We start from the raw sequence: 16,676 nt of genomic DNA on the forward strand, positions 1-16,676 counted from the left end.
CAGTGTTTCACATACTGTTGGTACTTGTTGGCCCTTGTCGCCTGTTTTTTGGCCAATTCAGAATATTGAATCAGCATCTGAGCCGGTGGAGCCCGTTGGTAAATGAAATCTGTCTGAGAAACAGAAGAAATCAAACAAACAACTAAAGTCAAGAGGGCATGAGATCGAAACAAACTTGTTATATAAGGTAAGATTATGTTTTGGCCATTGAGATCTTTAGCTGAAACAGTTTGTAATTGTTTCTGTCATTGTTCACTAGCATACGGTAAATTTCATTTGTTATTTCAACATCGGGTTGCGTTGTCAATGTGCAAACTGGCTAACTAGCTTCCTGAATCTGTCCTATCAGTCTTCTGGTTCCCCATTTTGAATAATGAATACAGACTACCACTGTCTGCTGGTATTGAGAGTTATTCCCTCTCACACAGGCTCAGAACGTACATGCTAGTCAGCCATTGGCTGTAGTCTTTGTGGTGTGTTCAAGTGCAACTGTTTGGCCAAGATGCAGGCACCTGTAGGTGACCATAGACTGTATAAACTAATGGACGTAGCTACCCAGTGGTTTGTGGACCGCTGTTTTGAAGTCATCTTGATTTTTTTGGAGCCAGAAGTCACCATATTTGTACAAGAGTGTGGAGTTGTGGTGGAACAAGGGGTGGATCTGTTTTATAGATTGTAGTGACACCTCACAGTCAAGCGGCCCCCCCATTGAATATACGTAACTTTAAGCGTTAATAACCTTTAAACAAGTGAGTTATAAAAAAAGTCACCCTTGGACAGTTTTCATAAATGCTGAAATTAGCTATAGAGACCAACACTGTTTTTTGCATCAGGCTTTTTGGCACTTCTGCATTAGCTTCATTTTTCAGCCTTGGAGGATGACGCTTTGAGGCAATGCAACAGTCTGCCTTTCTCACTACTATTCCTTAATGTCAGTTTGGTGTGTCTGGGCTTTTAGACTGCATTTGGCTAGATGTACCTAATAAACTGGTAACTGAGGTGTTTTTAAGCTTTCAAGAACTCACGCAACAACACATATAAATTGTCCGTGATATGACATCATGAGCAACTCATTTACCTTGCACTATGCAATTAAAGACTTTATTTGCATCCCCATTAACGCAAAATATTTTGACATTTGTCGTCTCTCACTTAGTGGCTTTCATTTCTCCAAGCTTACAGCTTCATCTGTTTGTTAGTTATTCCAAACAAGCATCTCCGACCGGGTGCTCCACATATGCTCTGCAATATTAAGGGAAAGTGGGTTTGAAATCAGTTTCAAATACAAGAGGAATAAAAATTCTGTGGGAGTAAAAGGGGCCGGCTAATTATACCATCTTCAATTACCAAGCTGCTTGTACCCTTTCTGAAGAAAGTATTATTGTATCACGGCATTCTGCTGCCAGAGAGAAAAACAAATTAGTGTGTGAAAGTGGCCTTTGTTATATGGCTTTGTGCTTGCTCCTCTGGGGTTTGGGCCATTGCCTGAGCTCAGAATGCAAAACGCAGAGAAACAAACGACTGCGAGACATGCTGCGCGCTTTAGACTGTGAGGATTTGATCGAGGGAGTTTGGTTATCGACAGTGATGGTGAGCCTGTGAACTCAGCAGCTTCAGGCTAGAGCTGTATGTGTGCATGCGTAATGTATGTGGGCGTGAAAATATAAATATTTCATTTTAATATGTGGTTTCATGGTGTTTGGTGCAGTTTCAACAAGACAAGAATCCTAAAGTGGATGCAATTATAATTTTTTTTTTTCTACGACAGGTATGCCTGTGGACATCAGTGTGTCCCCGGACAGGTAACCAGGTGTGTTGCTGCCGTCATGGCCTTGCCAAACCTGCGGCTGTTTCCTGTCACTGTGATCACAGTCCTGGTGGCGCTGGTGTCGTCTTCAGGAGACCATGAGTGGCACTTTAACCCAGGTAGGATGACGTGTACACACATAAAACAAAGAGACATCTAAATTGGTGATGGTTAAATTGCTCCCCACACTCTGGGTTTTTGTTTTTTTGACTGTTGTTTTCCCCCTCAAAAAATCGGCTTCACTTGAAACAGCTTGGCAGTTGGCAAATTTCAAGGTTGTTTTTTATTCCCACAACCTCAGACATGATTGCATTTCCAAGCCCTCACCCTCCTCTTCCCCTCTCCTCCTCATGTGCACGGGCGCAGCAATCGTCCTTCCTGCTGCTCTGACATTCTCCTCACATTCTCAGATCAGTAAGGCTCATTCTCCGTCTGCTATCAACAGGCTATCCTGTGTCCTCTCCCTGTCTGCCAGCCAGTCGTGTGTAATAGGAGAATCAGATGGCCAGGCGGACCAGAACCCCCCCCCCCCCCCCGCAGCTTGTCAAGACCGCTAATGCACAGGCAGCTCATGAAAGTGTCAGTCAAAATGTCGGGCAAGGGAGTGCATGAGGGGTTAGTGAATGAGAGCCAACTCAGGTGTAACCAGAGGAGACTGTTTGCAGTGCAGTCCACCTTCTGACTGCAACAGCTAGAATGTGAATGAGACTAAGGCTGCAGAGTATTGATTATTATTTTAATTATGTGTCAATTATTTTTTTATTCATCGCTTAGCCTAAAAAGTCCATACATTTGAGAAACTGGATCCATCGTATGGTTTGAATTTTTGCTTTATAAATGACTCAAATGATTAATAGATTGTGTTCATTAGAGCTAAAACAATGAGTTCAATAACCAAAGTCAAAACATCGATACACATCATCTTTAAATTATGCCTTTAATTTGAAAGCCCCATGGCATGTCTGTCACCATTTCTGTCCAAGCACACCTCCTTCCTAAACAGACGCAAATACTTTTGAAATTGGTGAAACCTGATGAGAGAAAACAGAGAAAAGGGGCTGTGGCATTTGCATAAACATAATGCAAGCTTGGCCATTTTAACGCAGGAAACAATATGGCAGCCAGCGGGTAACAAACAATCTCTAATTACAGGTAAACGGTGAGCTAAAATATGTTTCTCAAAGCATTCAAGGCACTTTTGCACCCACTTCCTGTTCACAAATTCTCGTACTACAGCCAAACAGTGCACAAAGATATGTTTCTGAAGATATTTTAGGTGAGAAAAGGACAATAACAGAAGCTTGGTTCATATTTGCTCAGCGCAAACTGGTTTTACCATTTGATCTGAGTTTGATTTGCATTTTAGAGACAGAGAGAAAGCCGTCTCTCTCTGTCTCACCGGCTTTGTTGTCTTTGTGTCTGTAGTGGCAGGCATACAAAAATGTGGAACTACAATCTGGCATGCTAGCAGCGTAGCTGTTGTGATGGCGATATTGTCTGTTGAACGTCTAACTGATTTATCGAGAAATCATGTTGCAGTAAATGAATCCAGAGTTTGTAGCTAGATTGATGGAAAAGCGGGAGATGGATGAACAGACTGTGTCACAACAACACGCAGACACAAACACATGCTTTGTTCTGTTGAAACAACAGAATCAATCTTGATGGTGTGAGCAGGAAGGTTAAGTGCGTGGGCTAAAGTTTTATGAAAGATGACAAGAAGAGAAGGTGAAAGCAGAGGACACAGAGAGAAGGATGGAGATGGAGAGGTGGGACGATTGCAGATAGCGGGCTGCTGAGTGACGATGTGTGATGATGGTGATGTAATAAAATGGGCACCTGTCTGCAGTGCCTGGATGAAGTGTGTGTGTGTGTGTGTGTGTGTGTGTGTGTGTGTGTGTGTGTCTGCTGCACTCGTTGGGGTTTTTAGGGTTTGTCATTCAGCCCAACATTCCTGTCCGCTGACTCAATGACAGAAACTGAGTTAGATGCTCACCCCACTCCCGCCTCTTTCTGTCACCCTCAGCCTCCGCTTCATATCACTGTCAGTACCCCTTTCCACTCTATCACTACTCGAACCCTCCCTCAGCCTCATACCCCCACCCCCTCCACCCTCTCCTCCTGATGACTGACTTCAGAGCAGATAGCTGGGTCGTTGGGTAATCCCTGCCTGGGACCATGCTATCTGGATCATTTGATAATGCTGCTGCTGGATGGGAGTCAGCGCAGATATCTGAGACCTGCCTGTGTTCTTTCATTCGCCCTTGGTTTCTCCCTCTCTTTTGTTCTCCTCTTGCAAATCCCCTAGCAGTGGTAACAGGAACGGGGACTGCGCAGGATCGCTGGAGCCCCGAGGAGGTGGCTTTGTGTGGGATGGGGAACCAGTCGGAAAGACAAGGAAAAAAGAAACAGGAAAGGTGTATTCTCAGAGAAGACAGGTCACAGTGTCTCACAGGGGCCACTGGATATGCTACTTTACAAATTAATTTTAATGACTGTCTTTGATGCTGTCACTTTTGACAGGACAGAGGGGATTTGCAGGAACAAGTGATGCAAAATACTGCCATTAGGTTTTACATGAACTCATTAGTACAGACTCTACCCTGAGAGGCTAAGAGCAGACAGGAACAATTTATCGTAGAGTTTGGTATTTTTTCCTCCCTCCTCTCTGTGTTTGTGTGGCTTATGAAGCATGAAGTCCGGAAGTTTTCCCAGAGATGACATAACAACATTATGGTCCGTGACCAATGATGGCTGCTGACACTCTAATGGAAATATTAAGTTTCCCTTAGACATGTGCTCCATACAGATGAGAATGTTGCTCATGTCTCCCTCTCTCCCACTTCCTCTTTATCTCCTGTCTCTTTCCCTCAATCTTCTCCCTGCAGCTCAGTGTCGTTACGCCCTGGGGATGGAGGATGGCACCATCCCAGACTCTGACATCACTGCCTCCAGCGCCTGGTCAGATTCCACTGAGGCCAAACATGGAAGGTGGGGAATGTGTGAGTGTGTCTGTGGCGTAGAAGGTTACTAATGACATTACTCTCACCACATGAATCAAGTGGCTTTCCCGTACTCTTCCTGTTCCTTACAGTCTAAAAACTGTAAATCTGCTCAAAGAGTAACTTAACACCAGGCTGATCACTGCTGTTCCGTTGCACCTGTAACCATACCCAACAGTGATGTCGTGAGGCACTGACACACCCTGGAGTACACATGTACGTCACAGCAGCAAATAAAGAAATTAAACCAAACCAACCATTTTCAGCTGATGATAACTTGATAGACTTTTGTTTTGTTATATTTAAGATGATATCTAATTGAGAAAACAATAGCATTTTTTAATGTATGTCATTTAGGAAATAATTTTCCTGCCATTTGTGGCAGTAATTCATTTCTTGTTCTGAGATTATGCAGTGCAGCTTTTTCAAGTCAGTTTGCAGTTAAAGTCTGGGTACAGCAAAATATACATGTGTCATGGGTTTGTCACACCACAGAAAAATGTGTCATCAACCACCCAGCCAAATTTGAATGATTAAAAAAATCCAAAGTATATAAAATTAGGTTTTAAAAAACATGTAAAAGCGTGTCCACTGAAGAAGCTGAAATGAAGAACTAGCCGCTGTGATGTGACATAATCTTGTTAGCAGCTGATGACATAGCACAAAGCACATCTACACAGACGAGCCAAAGAATGAGCCACAATGCAGTGACAGCTTCTCGTTCAGCTGCTAATGTAAGCACAAAGCACACACCCACAGCAGTGAGCAGTAACTGCCAGGTAGTTGATTCAGGCTGAAAGACTGAAAGGTACGTCAGTGACGGCTGTTTAGCTTGTGTTTATTGTTACAAAGATGTTTATTTATGTAATTATTAGAATCAGAGAGCTTGTGGAATGTAGCAAACTCGGTGCTCACACACACTGGATACTAATGCTCCATGCTCTAATGATATTTTTTATATAGTGGGGGTGGGGTTATGTTAAGGATAACCCCAGTCCATCATTGAGCCATGATTTCAGGCCTGCCCAAATAATTCTGGACACAAAAATGGTGAAAAACTGTTACTACACAGTTTTTTCACATGTTTTTAATAAGTATTTCTAACATGTATAATGTATTTAAAAAGAAATCTCTGGTTTTACTTTACCCAGACTTTAAACTGCATTACCATGCAGTGAGAATACAACACTGACATAAATTAATGCAGCTTTGATATTCATCGTGATGGATGACACAACAGGGATGGGCAAATCGATACTGGGGGATCAATACTTAAGGTGGTACAAATTTATAAATACTGTACAAAAGGTGGGTGGCTGCATCACTTCCAAATGTCTTCAGTACTTTTGTATAATGTTTGTGCCAGATCAACCCTAAAATGTTCAGCTGGTCCGTGTCACGTGACTGTGGAAGCCTATGTGGCATCAGAACGTAGCGTGCAGCCACACATTTGCACACTTCTGCATCAAACATGTGAGTGAACAGCAGAAATGAAACAGCGGGGTGTGGTGCTGTATTTAAATATACAACAAGATGCACTGTTTGTGAAAACCCCATGCAGCAGTTTGTGTAAGCTAATAAGTATAGTTCTCTCTAAAAATGACCATTATTTTAAAAAAAATCACATACCCATTTTAGAAATTATCAGTATCTGTATTGTTATCATATTTAATTTAAAAAGTCTGGCATCACCAATCCCTATTGCACAACATACAATATTTAAACTGTACAGAAATGCAGTGTAAAAGTACATTCAGACTTCTAAAGCTGAGCATCATGGCTTGTAAAACACTTCGCTGTGATAGCAAGTGTATATTATTGTTATATATGTTATGCACAGATGCAGCCCTTTAAATTTGGCTTGAACTCTTGCAGTCAATTTTTTAGAAAGTTTCTTATAAAGAAATTATAATCTCTGTGTTGGTTGATACTCGATAGGATCTATTTCACAACTTGGCCCCTCTGAACTACCACCCACATGTCTGGTTTGTTTAGTGATGCATACACAGCAAAATATGTAATGTGACTAACTAACTTACTGTACTTCAGGGCTTATGTGATCTACATCTGCTCGAGTCAAAATTTAAGTACCAGCAGTGGAATAACATACTGTATTCTAGTACAGGAACAGATGCACATGTGATAGTGGACTAATGTGTTTGTCTGCATGCCTTTTTTCAGTCTGTTGGCACCACGCTTAGGTCATTTGTCCGAGGTCTATTAGATTATGAAAGAAGATGATAGAGTGTGTCTTTGTAAAACCCACTCTGTAATTGTATTACCACCTTGTCTGTCTGGCAATGAGGTCAGATTCATGAGAGCCAAGTTAGGCCTGCAACACGCTAAAGCTGTGCGTCCTGGGCATTGTGTGTGTGCATGATTGTGTGCGTGTGTGTTCATTTGTCTCCATTGGTCTGTAAGGGCTGGGTCACTTGGCTGCGTGTCTAACCATGTGGAAATGATTATTAGCCTGAGCTCTTTTTTAAGAGGCATCGGGGAGACACCAAGAGAGAAAGAGAGAAAACAGTGGACATAAAAAAGAAAAAAAAGAAAACAAGTGAAAGGTAGATCACTGCGATGGTGTGCGGAGAGCTGCAGAGAAATTAATTTGGGAACAGGGTTTGAGGGAAGGTGTTGGGTGAAGGGTGGGATGCAGAGCTGGTAGGTATTTGTCTTTGTGGCTGTTGTTACTCGGAGGGAGTGAAATATCAGTATATTGCTGTGACGGAGTGGAGAAAAGTTGGAGGGGAAAAGAGAATTGAGAACAAGAGAAGAGGGATGAATGTTGGCTGGTATTTAGGTAGGAAGCAAAAGACAGAGAGAAATGGGAAAAAAATGAGGTACTTGGCAGAACTGCATGCTGTAATGTTAATCCTGCTGGCTGGCGCACGGTGGACTGAACTCTGCCCAGCCTCATTCCTCCTCTCTCCCTCCTCATCCTCCTCTCCCTCCATCACTTTGTGGAGCACTAATGTGTTGATATCATCTCGCGGTTTCCGGCTGCATGATCTCACCCACAGAGGGGACTGATTGAAATACACACTGTCAGTGTGACCGAGTTGATATAGTGATTTGTTTTGGCGGTCTGAGCTGCAGCTTTCATTTTGAGAGAAGCCCCACAGTGGTCAGAGCGTGGTTGTGGCCTGGCGTTTGTTCCCAAAACTCCTTGTACGAGTCGATCTGACATCACAGTCACACCAAGCCAAGTTTGTGGTCTAAATGTGGCCAATATGTGGTGGCAGTATGGAATTTTCTTCTCAGGCTGGATTGAGGAAGGTCACGCTGAGTGAAAATCTTTTTAGTTGGTCTTGTGTGTGGTCGTTGCAGGCTCAAGGAGCTGCGAGTAAAGATCAGCCCTGACATTCTGCACCAGATCTTATTGTGAGGTTTGAAGAGCTCGTAATTTTCGCTCTGCTCCTTTCATCTAATGTGTTCTCTGTATTTCCCTGCAGTCCCTCTCTCTCGGCTGCCTACTGTGCACCGTTAGGCAAAGCCAAGTTTCTCTGTTTAACACAACATTGCCCCATTTCTATGTGAATGCTGTGTTGCTGTGGAATCAATATGTACGGTGGTAGAGGAGGGTCGGACTGTTTGTATTGAATTCTCAGTTGTACGTCTGCGTGCTGCCGGCACTGTGGGTTTTGATGTAGTCAGACTTGTTGTGGGTGTGTTTGTATGTGTGCATGTGAATGTTTGGGTGTGGGACTGGGATTTAGTGAACTTTTCAGTTTTTATATAATTATTTAATACTTTTTGTAGGGAGTTATTTCTCATTTTGTTATCAAACATTTAAAAGCCTGTGTTTCTCTCAGGTTGAGTACTGGAGAGGGGGATGGAGCGTGGTGCCCTGCAGGAGCTGTTTTCCCCAGTGGAGCAGAATACCTTCAGGTCAGATTCTCACTTTACTCTGCTCTGAATTTCACACTAAGATTTGGAGTTAGTGCTCAGTACAATCGTGTTGTTTGTTTAAAGAGCATTTAATGTTTATTTCATGATTGTGAAGCCTAACATGTTGGTTAAATTATTGCAGTACAAATACATTCATTTAATGATTTCTTAATAACAGCTGTAATCAGCTCAAGACTGCTCTTCAGAGTGATTTTTTTACAGCTATTTTAAGTTGCTGGGAAATATACTTATTTGCTCTCTCGCTGGGAGCTAGATGAGAAGATAGATACTGTTCTCATATCTGCCCACTAAATATGAGGCTAGATCCAGGAGGCAATTAGAGATCCATAAGTCAACAAAAGAAAAAGCTGCGAAGCCCCTGGCTATTGGGCAGCTAGCAGCAAGCTCCCAGCAGGTCTGCACCTGAACTGAAACAACTTGAGCTTCAACAATGAACTCCCCCTGAGGAGTTTCTGCCTCTTGCTTTTGAACATGAAGCACCTCCTACAGACAAACCAAAGTTAGTGCATAATCAGTGAAGTTAAATATGAACAGTATCAGCTGTTTAGTTTGCACATATACAAATATATGAAAAGACAATAACAATTAGATATAAAAGTTTGAACATTGTGCAGGAGAGGTAGCCAAAAATAGCTCATTGAGATACCTTCCGTTAAATATCAGTTGCATAATTCATGTACAGTTTACACAGAAGTTAATGTTCTACAATGAAATCCATGCAGTGTTATTAATATTTGCTAATCAGAGTCCTTTTCAGATGTTTTTTTTTTTTTTTGAATAACAAAAACATCTCAAGATCCAATGTGTAGGATTTAGGGCATCTATTGGCAGAAATGTTATGTCATACTAATAACTAACTAACTATGTTTTCATTAATTTATCATCACCTGAAATTGAAAATTGATGCGTTTTCATTGCCTTAGAATGAGCTCTTTATACCTACACACAGAGTGGAACCTCTTTCACAGAGCTTACTGTGTTACTTCTACGGTAGCCCAGACCGGACAAACCAAACACTGTCTCTAAATAGGACCATTTATGTTTTAACGTCGGCCACTGTAGTTCTCCTACAGGGTTAGCACATGGGAGAAGTTTCAGTTTTGCAACCCTATCACTTAAGATGACACCAAATGGACCTTTGTTAGACTATTCCCTTACTCCTCTCAAAATGGTACGGTCTGAGTTCCCTCTACTACTGTATAAAGCCCATTAGAAGCTCTCACTTCCTGTTTAGTGTTTGGACCCCTGAACAGCAGGTAATATGGATGGGAGGTCATGAAACAAACATTTGTTTGCTAGAAGTTGCATATTACCAATAAATATATTTGAATATCAAAAAACGAATTTAGTCTTAATTGAATTGTGAATGATGACAGTATTGCACACAGAAATCTGTTAGCACCCTATACCCACATGTGCTTATTATGCTAACTTGACTCAGCCACAGAGGCCTGGGCTACACAACTCAGTAACACAATCAGGAATACAGATCTATTGTGCCGGCAGGATAGAATAAATAATAGAAATGCAGAAACTCGAACTCTGGTCAGTGTGCAGCCCACTCATATAGCTACTCCTACTCTGTTCCTATAGTTTCTCAATCTCATCACTTTATCTTTATCTCCATCTGTTTGTATATATTTTAGTGAGCGACTTGTGTTTTCTGATAATGTATTTCTTGTCTCCTGCAGATAGATCTGCGCAAACTCCACTTCCTGGCTCTAGTTGGTACCCAGGGTCGTCATGCCGACGGGCACGGGCAGGAGTTTGCCCGCAGTTATCGGCTCCGCTATTCCAGAAACGGAGTGAAATGGATTACCTGGAAGGACCGCTGGGGCCAGGAAGTATGCGGGATCTTTTTGTTTTGTTAATTACAACAGAGCTGCAGCCCCCCGTCTCTTTCATGTGTACTGAAACAAAGGACGGTGACAAATCGAACATCATTAAACGAGCTTTGGGGGAATCAAGCAACATTAAGTTGCAGCTGAGTCTCCATTATTGATAGCATACAGCTCAATATCTGTTTAATATGAATAACATGTTAAACACAGAGGGCTGTAATATTTATCTGCATTTGATTTATTTATTATTTATTGGCAAGTGGAGCAGTTTGGCATCGAGCCAGCTAAACTTTGTCTGGAAGTAACTTTTCTACTCAGGCAAAAGCAGACTGCCTTTGTGTGTTAACAGCACTATGCAATGAATGTCTTACCTTGTGCACATAAAAGCATCTTTTCTTTGGTAAATGTCCAATATTTTTTCTTTGGTCATAAGTTCTGTATTTGGTTTTGTACTGCATTATAGCATGGGAATTTAGACCTCCAAAAGCCAGTGTTTCAGAGAAGGAATCAGGCTGTTTGTTTTCCCCTTTCAGTTATTATTTCAAATCATTGCCAAATGACTGTATTCACAAATTGCAAAGCCAATATAAATCTTTGGGTGTCGACTCCTCCTTCAAAAACTGCCAGAGGCTCACTCTCCTAACTCAGTCCATCTTTGAACCTTTGTGTATTAAAGAAAAAGTCACTTCATTTGAGCTCTTCTTAGATTAATCGAATTAAAAGACGCACACTGAATAAAAATGCAGAGCCCTCAGGCAAGGTTCATTCAACCCAGCAGATAACAGGGGAGACGAGCAATGTACTGTGTGATTGAATATTTGTACCTCTCTCCCCAAGGTGGTGTCAGGGAATGAGAATACCTATGATGTTGTGCTGAAAGATCTCGGCCCTCCCATCGTGGCCCGCATGGTGCGCTTCTACCCGCTGGCCGACCGGGTTATGAGTGTTTGCCTTCGGGTGGAGCTCTATGGCTGTGTGTGGAACGGTAAGTGTTTGTGTGGAGGGTGAGAGAGAGACATGAAGAGACTACAGAGATACAAAATATATTTGCTTTTATGGCTACTTAGGTATTCATTTGGTCTGTATATTCTGAGGCATGCCCTCCGGACTTTGATAAATCAGATCTTGTCTCATATGGTGAAGGTGACTCAGTTTGTCATCATGCTGGATTTACTCCTGTATTAGATTGTAAAAGAGGGATTTATTCGATGGTAATGACTATGAGTGTTTTCACCATACATCCCATGCATTGATTTGAGGCATTGTATCAAATTAACAAGCCTACTGTGGTTAGCCTGGATAAAAGAAGCAACACATTTATAAATGAAATTGGTCTCCATGTTCCCGAGGCGCAGCGCTGACTAGCTGAGTATTTATGACTAGCTCGCCTCCTCTCCTGCCCCATCCACCTCCCTCACACAGCGGCAGGCTGCCTGTAAATCAGAACTCTCACAGAGGCTAAAAGCCCCAGTTCGCGGTCTGTGTCTTCAGGGAGACCATCTTTCTAAAATATGCTTGAATGTGGAGTCAGTGCAGCTCAGTTCACCCTCAAGCCAGAGATTATACAGGATATACACAATGTCAAGTTTAACGCTCATTCGGCCTCTCATCTCATCTCATGTAAGATATTAAGTGAGGCTGACCCAAATGCTGTTAAGCCTTGAAGGTTTGATCGTTGCCATGGGAACCAGCGTGAAAATCAGTACTCAAAAGCTCAGTTTTTTTTATTTATATATATTTCTATGAATTATCTCAATTACCCCAAATAGCTGATAATTAAGAAGAAGTTATCCAACATATTTAGCCAACATAATTCATTATGATTCAACATTGATTATTTTTAGTTACTCTTAGACAAGGATATTTAAACCTAGTGATAGTTTTGTGACTTTGTGACATTGACTTATTCTTCATCTGACATCCGTCACCAGCAGTCTAATGCCACTGAAACTGGGACAGTTTGAACACCTGACAGGTTTACATATACATCAGCACAGTGTAAAAATCATCAAGCGTCTAGTTTCAAAATTTATGACGATGACCCCTGAAAATTGAGTGCTAGAAATATCAAAGGAAACTGGTGTGTCAAAAATCTACAATGAGCAGAGCAAATCACCTGAAAATTTTAAGTAACAGCTTAACCGTCTCGTAAAGTATTCTTTTTCCAGGCTATTATGGCTAATGTGTGACCTGCTAAGTGGTCAATTGTCACGGTATTTTAAGTGCATCGACTGTAAGCAGCAACCACTGAGGCTGAAAAATGAAACCAGTGCGGAAGTGCCAAAAACAGGTCAAATGGTCTCTTGAGGCTGGCTCCAAAATAGAGTAAATCACCACAGACACCCATGTTTGACTCTTCAGCAGAAATAAACATGTTTACAGCCTGGTACAAAAAAAAAAAAAAAAAAAAAACGGTTTTGGTCTCTGTAGCTAATTTCAACATCCATGACAACTATATGGGGCAGAATAACTCACCTGTTTATGTTTTATTAAGGCTTAAAGGGCGGGGCTACTTGAGCCACAGGCTGTCTGTGAGGTGTCACATTAGTCTGAGAGTCAGATCCATGCCTCGGTTCTCCACAGCTCCAACCTCTTATTCAAATGTGGTCACTTCTGGCTCTAAAAAGAAACAAGATGGCGACGGCTGAAATGCTGAACTCGAGGCTTCAAAATGGCATTCCACAAACCAATGGGTGACATCACGCTTGCTACATCCATTAATTTATGTAGTCAGATGATCAGCTGATGTCCCCATTTCTCATTTTCCTCTGTTGAAGCTTTGATTAATTGCATATTTTTCTTACTGAAGCTTCGATGCCCAAAAACTGGTATTCGTTACAGCCTTAATATTATGGCACCACAGTGTCGTTCCTATGCTGACTGTTTTACATTCAGTTTGGACCTGCACTCTCTCACACACATCTAAGTGCATAATCACATCCACAGACAGAGCAAACAGAGCATACTGCACACGTACTGTAAATCCTAAGTGAAGCGTTGTTTATTATGGGTAGCAGAGCAGCGGGCTGTAGTCCGTGTTGCTGAAGTCACCTCTGTTCTCTGGGAGCGGGCTGATTAGCTGTATACTGGAGCGGAGAGGCTTGAGTTTCACTGGTTAATGGTGGCTGGGACCAAGCGGGCCCAAGGAGCGGACCTCTTGGTTTGTTTTACTACTTAAAAACCAGCTGTAGTTGTTTCCCCCATGGCAGTGATTACTGTTTAATGTTGGTTTAGTGAAAAAGAAAAAAGAAAAAGTGTAGCTGCACATGATGAAACTGAAAAGCTTCATATATTAAAACAGTTTCACATGCAGCTCGTGCATATCTCTTTCTTAAATAGAAAACTAAAAAATGTTTTGTTTTAGCAATCACAGAGCTAGTGTTGAATATTTTTACATATTTCTGTCACTCAGATGGGTTGAAGGCTTACACAGCTCCAGTGGGTCACGTCATGCACCTGTCTGGCATGCCTGTTTATCTGAACGACTCCACCTACGATGGGGGCACTGAGCAAGGGTAAGATATTCAGTTGCTCCGGGCTTTTTTCTTTCTTTTTTTTCATTTCTATGTATGAGTAAGTATCTCATCTCCATACATTCCTACAAACTGCTCCTTTGGATCTTGTTTTCATGGAAATGCATAATGAAACAGACACAGCCTTTGGGTGTAAATTGCAACACTTCTTTTGCAAATGTGATCACAATAAACATTCAAGAGTGTTATGACCAACTATGTGGACTCATCAGTGGAATGTCAAAATCTTTTCTGCAGCGCTCACCACATCTGTTAGCACTGAAGTCTCAGCCAAATCTTTTCTTTTTTAATATATTTTTGGGGCATTTTTTAGCCTTTATTTGATAGGACAGACAAGTGTGAAAGGGGGAGAGAGAGGGAGTTACATGCCGCAAAGGGCCACAGGCTGGAGTCGAACCAGCCGCTGAACAAGGCCGCTGTACATGGGGCGCCTGCTCTACCACTAAGCCACCGACACCCCAGCCAAATCTTTTCTTGAAAGTTTGTTTCTGGTGTCCGCCTAATCGAAAGGGACTGCCTTCTTTTTTTTTTTTTTTTTTTTTTTTTAAGTTGCTCAGGGATTTGATGTGTTTCCTGGCTGTAATGTTCTGACAGGGAGCAAAGGAGGGGTGAACTAGGAATTGGTGGGGGGCCACACTTGCATGGGCTGTGTGGGTAATGGGGCTGAAATGTTTTGCTAGCGGGTGAGCTAAAACGTTTAATGTGATCCAGACGTATTTGTGGCAGATGTGTGTAGTTCGTGTGCGTGCCAGCTTGTTTGCAAATACATCTATGTATATATGCTTATTTATGCACCTTTGCATGCCAGTACGTGAATAAGTTTGTAAATATAAAGTGACAGACTGTCCACAGTGTCCAGTGTTATTTCTGCACAGGGCTACATGTTAAACCATACAGTGTTGTGTGTGTGCAGGATGCAGTTTGGAGGCTTGGGTCAGCTGTGTGACGGCGTCCTGGGAGGAGACGACTTCATACAAACCAAAGAGCTAAGGGTTTGGCCTGGGTATGACTACCTGGGCTGGAGCCGCGAAGCCCTTGGGCAAGGCAGCGTGGATATTGAGTTTGACTTTGAGAAACCACGTGTCTTCCACAACATGCAGGTAGGCAGTGAAAGCTGGGTTGATGCTGCATGTGTTGTTGTGCGCAAACAAATATGAGAGGGTTATCCAGGGCATTCTTATCCCACTGGAATCTCAGACAGCACGGAGCTGCCTGTAAATCAGAGATGTCATTGAGGCTGAAAGCCTCTGTTTCCGGTCTGTATCCTCAGGGATCTTTGTAAAATATGCTCTATTGTGTATTACAAGGCAACTCAGTTCATCCACAAGCCAGAGATCATGCTGAATCTACTGGATGTCAAGTTTTATGCACATCCAGTCTAACACCTAATCCTGTATCTGATCTGGTGACGGTATCTGTGTGTAAATGAATGTCTGTGCATTTTTGAGCAGGTCGAAACTCCAGCAACACTTAAAGCATGTAGAACAACTTAAAATTGTGCTATATACTACGACTGTTGCTGGAGTTTTGGCATTTTTAGACTGTTTCCTTTCTCCAGCTGGTGCATTGTGCCAGAAACCCCCACTCAACTTTTATGAGCACAATCACTCAAGACCATAAACTCGTCTTACTCCCACTGTACAAAAATGAAACCAAAATATCCCGGATATGGCTGCTGCCATCTTGTGCTGGTGACATAATTTGAGCCAGAGTCTGCAATAGCAGTCTCCATGGTATAGAGTTCCCGCACATACATCCATTTGAGCAATTGCAAACAATGCCATTGATCACGAGCACACTGACTGGCACACATGGCTCTCAATCATAGCGTCAGTCCCCCTTTTTGTAGCATCAGATAACTAGTTACAACCACAATAATGACCATTTGAACATATATCAGTGGATGAGAGCTACCTAAAATGACAGAAATCATTTTTGGGAAAGATGTATTTGAAGTGTACTTTGTCCCATCTGCTAACATGGATGGGGCGGGGTTTATGACCTATATTGCAGCCAGCCACCAGGGGACCATCAAGACCTTTTTTCTTCACTTTTGGGGAGCTATCATGTCCTCCATCTATTATACAATGCTCAAGGCCCACTCAGCATCCTGCCAAGAACTTAAGCTCCATGTCATTCCCTTCTCTTCTCATTTTTCTTGTCTGTATCTAAACGGTCAACTATCCAATGAGCAAATTTGTGTTTTGGAGGATAGTGAATTCTTGATCTGCCCTACTCTATCTTATCTGCCTCTGATTGGCTTCCCCTAACCCTAACAAATCCCACTCCTCTTTACTAATCCTAGGAACGTCACTTTTGTTGTAACTGAAAAAGACAATACCTTAGCAAGCTAACTAAGCTAGCTTAATTAAGCTAACTGTGACACCCTCCTGTCCAACAGAAAACAGGGAGCCTTGCTATATTTGCAATTCTTTTGATGCTGTGTCTGAAGTTTTCGAAGCTTCATGTTGGATGGGTGCTGCTTATGGTCCGGTTGCTACCTTTTTATAAAGTCCAGGGGCTAAATGCATAAAACTCTGTGTAGATTCATGACTAAATCTGTGCGTAGGCACAACGGTAGAAA

General features: G+C 42.2%; 1 protein-coding gene across 10 annotated transcripts in view; it reads left to right on the forward strand.

The window, feature by feature from the left end:
• Positions 1-16,676, forward strand: part of ddr1 (discoidin domain receptor tyrosine kinase 1) — a 51,036-nt gene that overhangs the window by 14,379 nt on the left and 19,981 nt on the right. For all 10 annotated transcript variants that reach the window (XM_033640711.2, XM_078171677.1, XM_033640713.2 and 7 more), the window contains 7 exons: positions 1,769-1,926; positions 4,696-4,798; positions 8,622-8,697; positions 10,410-10,562; positions 11,397-11,544; positions 13,972-14,074; positions 15,006-15,192. In XM_033640711.2, coding sequence (XP_033496602.2) covers positions 1,827-1,926; positions 4,696-4,798; positions 8,622-8,697; positions 10,410-10,562; positions 11,397-11,544; positions 13,972-14,074; positions 15,006-15,192 — 870 coding nt within the window. In that variant the 5' untranslated portion in view covers positions 1,769-1,826. The remainder of the gene's footprint in view (positions 1-1,768; positions 1,927-4,695; positions 4,799-8,621; positions 8,698-10,409; positions 10,563-11,396; positions 11,545-13,971; positions 14,075-15,005; positions 15,193-16,676) is intronic.

The sequence above is a fragment of the Epinephelus lanceolatus genome, chromosome 10 (genome assembly GCF_041903045.1).
Source record: "Epinephelus lanceolatus isolate andai-2023 chromosome 10, ASM4190304v1, whole genome shotgun sequence".
Classification (NCBI taxonomy): Eukaryota; Metazoa; Chordata; class Actinopteri; order Perciformes; family Serranidae; genus Epinephelus; species Epinephelus lanceolatus.